At 47.0% G+C, this 5,076-nt stretch overlaps 1 protein-coding gene across 1 annotated transcript in view; it reads right to left on the bottom strand.

Annotated features, from left to right (window-relative positions):
* Nucleotides 1–862: 862 nt before the first annotated feature.
* dgkg (diacylglycerol kinase, gamma) overlaps nt 863–5,076 on the bottom strand; it is a gene marked incomplete at its 5' end in the record, with an annotated part of 127,305 nt that continues 123,091 nt past the window's right edge. Inside the window, 3 exons of the mRNA XM_080753174.1 lie at nt 863–1,072; nt 1,587–1,647; nt 2,774–2,894. Of these exons, the coding sequence (XP_080609300.1) occupies nt 974–1,072; nt 1,587–1,647; nt 2,774–2,894 (281 nt within the window). The 3' untranslated portion in view covers nt 863–973. The remainder of the gene's footprint in view (nt 1,073–1,586; nt 1,648–2,773; nt 2,895–5,076) is intronic.

The following is a 5,076-nucleotide window of genomic DNA, read 5'->3' on the forward strand; positions in this document are numbered from 1 at the left end:
CCCCCACCCCCAAGGCCATGGTTACGCCCTTCTACCATCAGCCTGTGAACGGAAACATCCCAGGGCCACGGGTATGCCCTACTACCACCATCAACCTGTAAAATTAAACGGGTGAATAATGGATGAGGCTTCCTCCTTCTCTCCTCGACCGTGCTGTGCTTCTTGGTCTGCAGGGAGGCCTGTGGAGTGAGCGCTCTTACATGTACTCACTGATCCATTATTCATACAGGTTCTACAAAGAGATGGCATCACACCCTCCCTTTCTTCCATCCTTCTTCACTATCTCACCTCAAAACCTACTTCTTTCTCCGTCTTGTTTTTCTCCTCGTAACCCCTCACACTGTCACCAACACTCATCCATCCATCCATCCAACCACCCACCCAGACCCATTTCCTTTATTTCTCTTTTCTTTATAGGGTTTCCCCATTCACACCGAACCTGTTAAGATGTTAAAACTGGGATAGAGCTGAGGGCTTGAGGTTTGGACCGAGGGACTGGGGACCTAACATATTTTTGTTTTTACTTTGGCAAGATGTTACTTGGGACTAAAGCCACACCATGCAACGGAGGACTTGGGACCGCGATCCATGGAGTAAGTAGAAGATGGTGGATACACAGGAAAAGGTCGATATACTGAGAGGCTTTCATTTCAAGAACAGGGTGGGCCAGTGGGGGGGTGGGGGGGTATTGTCCGTTGGTCCGTTTAGGAATGAGTTGTCTGGAATGTTCTCCTGGTCGTTGTGTACTTGTGTTCTTTAATGAAACTCCACCCCTCCCATCACCCCCAGCCACCGAACAGTCAGTTGAGGGAGTATTATTTTTTTGTGTGTATAGTTACTGTATGAGTGTTTGTGTGTTTGTGTGTGTGTGTGTGTGTGTGTGTGAGTGTGTGTGTGTGTGTGTGTGTGTGTGTGTGTGTGTGTGTGTGAGAGCCCATGTGTGTGTGTAATGCGTTGAGGGTGTGTGTGCCTCCTAATCACGGCTCCTGTTACGTTTCTTGAAGAAAAAGAATGGCGTCTTCTGAGGTGGACCCAGTAACATGGGCACCTGGTTCTTGTGGGTGATCCGGACCTGTAAGATAACAAATCAAAACAACACAACAGTGCGATAAAGAACAATCCTTTCATTTCAGTCCAAAGTGTGAGTTGTGATTTCAAAGTGTGGTACACAGTTCTCTGAATTCCAAATTTAGGCTCAGGGCACCCCTATAAATATTTTCTTCATCCGAGGCACCCCTACATTATATTCATAATTTTCACTCCCAGCACCTTATATTTAAGCGATTATGTTGTGTGGAAAATGTTGAAATAATAGCCATTTTGGTTAGAATTGACTGAAAATAACTAGTATAATAAATTATACTAAATATTTTTTAGTGTCCAATTAAATTCCAAATATTATCAAATTATCTCGCGGCACCCCTGGACTGCCGTCACGGCACCGCAGGGTGCCCCGTCACCCACTTTGAAAACCCCTGTTCTAGACGGCCATGCCGCAAAAAGTAAGTCACACAGATACCTGTACAGACAAGAGCACACATGCACGCACACACACGCACACACACACACAAGTAGTTCAGTCTCACCGCACAGGGGGGCTGCATCCAGGGCTCCCCATCAATCTGCATTGGCAGTGGCCTTGACGTCCTGTATGGAGAGGGTTGGAGTGAAGAGTGTGGTGTTAGGGAGGGAGGGAAGAAGGAGGGGGGAGGGGTGTTGGGGGGTCAGATCACACGCACCTCCGAGGCACGGAAGGCCTGTTCACACCGTCCCAGGACAGAGTCAAACAGTGCACACTTTGTTCCCATGAGACCCAGTCCCAGACAGCACCACCCCTCCCTCTCTAAACTCACAGACCCACTGTATACACACACACACACACACACACACACACACACACACACACACACACACACACACACACACACACACACACACACACACTGTATATACTTGCCCAACACGCACACACACGCAAGCACACACGCAAGCACACACGCACGCACACACACACACACACACACACGCACACACACACACACACACACACACACACACACACACACACACACACACACACACACACACACACACACGCACACACGCGCGCGCACACACGCACACGCACACAAAGTTAGTTTAAGCCTTTCATGCGTAGGGAAACACAGTATGGGAGAATGACTGTGATGAATACTCTTTTGCTCTGGTCTAGGAAAATATTAAGGGCAGCTCACTGAACAGGTGAGAGAGAGAAACTTGTGAATGTTGCCCCTTTAAAATGGTCCAGTAACTGGTTCACTGTGGATGTTAAATGGGCCGAGCACAGCAAGAGCAACATAAAACCTCAGCGCTAGAACCGCTCTCTTTTAGACAAAATGGTGGCAGAACTGAAAGGCGGGCCGTGGCGCCTTCAGACCTGTCAGACGAATCATTTATCATCCTGTTTGACTGCCAGTCAGCCAGTCATAGGGATTTGACATACTTGTGGACTGAAAAAGCGTGTAGATCTGACAATAGATCTGCTATTTTTTCGGTCCACAACGGGGTTGTATGATGAGGCATAAATTAGACATTAGCATCCAATTCAAATATGTGATGAAATAAAAAATAAATAAAAAATTCTTAACCCATAACTGAATTAATTTTTTTTAACCCCATCTAATTCTATCCCTATAGTTTACGTGTACAACGGATGTCAGAATGTGGAAGAATGGAGTGGAGGCAGGGAGGGAGGGAGGCAAGCAGTGGGAGATAATCTGATGATGAGGCAAACCTGATGGTGACACTGGCACACTGGGCCAGTCTGCGACCGGCACTCTTCAGTCCCGTGTAGATCTGACCCATCTCTATGGCACCCTCCAGCCCAACCACCTCCAACAGCTGGTCACTCAGGTCTGGGAGGAGAGAGAGACAGCAAGACAGAGGTAGAGAGACAGAGAGACAGAGACAGAGACAGAGACAGAGACAGAGACAGAGACAGAGGTAGAGAGAGACAGAGACAGAGACAGAGACAGAGACAGAGACAGAGGTAGAGAGAGACAGAGACAGAGGTAGAGAGAGACAGAGACAGAGACAGAGACAGAGACAGAGGTAGAGAGAGACAGAGACAGAGGTAGAGAGAGACAGAGACAGAGGTAGAGAGAGACAGAGACAGAGACAGAGACAGAGACAGAGGTAGAGAGAGACAGAGACAGAGGTAGAGAGAGAGAGAGACAGAGACAGAGACAGAGACAGAGGTAGAGAGACAGAGACAGAGACAGAGACAGAGGTAGAGAGACAGAGACAGAGACAGAGGTAGAGAGAGAGAGACAGAGACAGAGACAGAGACAGAGGTATGGGTTAATATCAGGTGTGTAGTTGTCCTGATTTAAAATGAAGCAACAAGGAACTGAAAGTTCCCATGATTGGCCGCTAGTTGTGCTGTTCTGGCACCAGAAGCAACATGTTCTCCATAGGATTCCATCCATTTCGCCCAAACTTTTACATTAGTTTTTCTTACCTTAATAAACATTGTCATAAATACTTTATGGTTCCTGTCGCTAGTTTAAAGCCTCGTTTCAATCACCATTATGTGCGTTTTGTTATATTTGATGTTATAGCAGGGTATGCTGTAGGAGGGGCTTGTGATCATAGGCTTGTGATGATTCTTCGTGTGCTTTATTTTCGGCAAGCTCAAGACAAATTTCCCATGTATCCCTGCGGTTGCACGGGACCGTTGGCAGCCAATAGCATTCGAGATGGTACCATTTCTACCAATGAACGTTGATTTCTACAATGATGGCGTCCGTCACCCATACAACGGCCAAAAAAAGCTTCATTTGCGCAGCATAGAAACCAATGGCTTTCCACCGTCCACAGTCTATGGTTAATATCCTGGGGCATTTTATTCAATATGGAGTTGAGCGTGGGTCACCACACGGCACTGAGGCCAATGTAATCTCTCTGTAATCGTGTGTCCAGCATAGCAAATACATTCGTTTATACTACATGTCCTAGTTATGCATGGGTTTCACTGAGGTACATGCCTGCACTAGGACCTACTACATGACAACGCACACACATGTGAGACCATGTGAGTGGTCTTTCACTCTCCTCTCGCTGACTCTCTGCCCAACAGCACCAAATCTACAGAGCAGTGCTACAAATAAAGAGGCCTGTCAGCTTCCCTTTACATAGAGTAATGCATTATCCATGTGACAACCGACCAAACTAACACAGCACAGGGCCAACAGTGGTTTAAATGGAGGATCGCTCACTGGGCCCACAGTAATTGGGATGGACTGTGTGTTTTAGCTGATCTGGCTCCTCCCCCCTGCTAGCTTCTGTTAGTGTTTCCCATCACATTCAGCTTGAGACCCAAAAGATACATTTGGTCTCTCGCAGGGACCCCAATTTACAAAAAAATACATAATGAATTAACCAATTAAACCCTATTTAATCTCACAACATCTTACAACACAGCTTGTAGATCTAGTTTTGAAACAAATTTAAGAGAACGTTAAAGTGGTTGAGTGTGTCTGTGGGTTTTATGAATATTGAACCAATGAAAAGTGTGCGTGTATCCAAAACCCACCACAACACCGTTCTTGTAATGGAGTGCTTGTTTTCGGTGGAGATGACAGAGGCGTGCCGTCTCAGGCGACCTTGAGTCACGCGAGACAATACCGAGCGAGTAGCAGCGAGCGAGTCGCCGCGTCGAGCCTTGCGAAGATCGCATGAGCCGACTCAGCGCTATTAGACGTTGTAAACCAGGGGGCCAGAAAAGTAAATCTTCATCTCCCCGACTTTCGGCACCTCCGTGCGGTCCAAGTGAACACAACGGAGCACTCCCTACCTCCGGTTCAGCCAATCACAAGCTTCCACGGGCGGGTCTTAACTGTATCGTGGTGGGTTTTAGATACACTCGAAAAGTATTAACAAAAGCGTGTGACTAAACTACAGTGGATCCATTTCGTGAAAAGTAACAGTTTCGGAGGTTTCTCATGACACAGCACTGATTTGGTTGGAGCCCTCTGTGTCGTACAAAACTCAGTTGGTCCAAATCACGTCCTGTCAGAGCACAGTTATTATTGAACC

The sequence above is a fragment of the Nannobrachium achirus genome (assembly GCF_963921795.1).
Source record: "Nannobrachium achirus genome assembly, chromosome: 22".
In the NCBI taxonomy this organism is placed as follows: Eukaryota; Metazoa; Chordata; class Actinopteri; order Myctophiformes; family Myctophidae; genus Nannobrachium; species Nannobrachium achirus.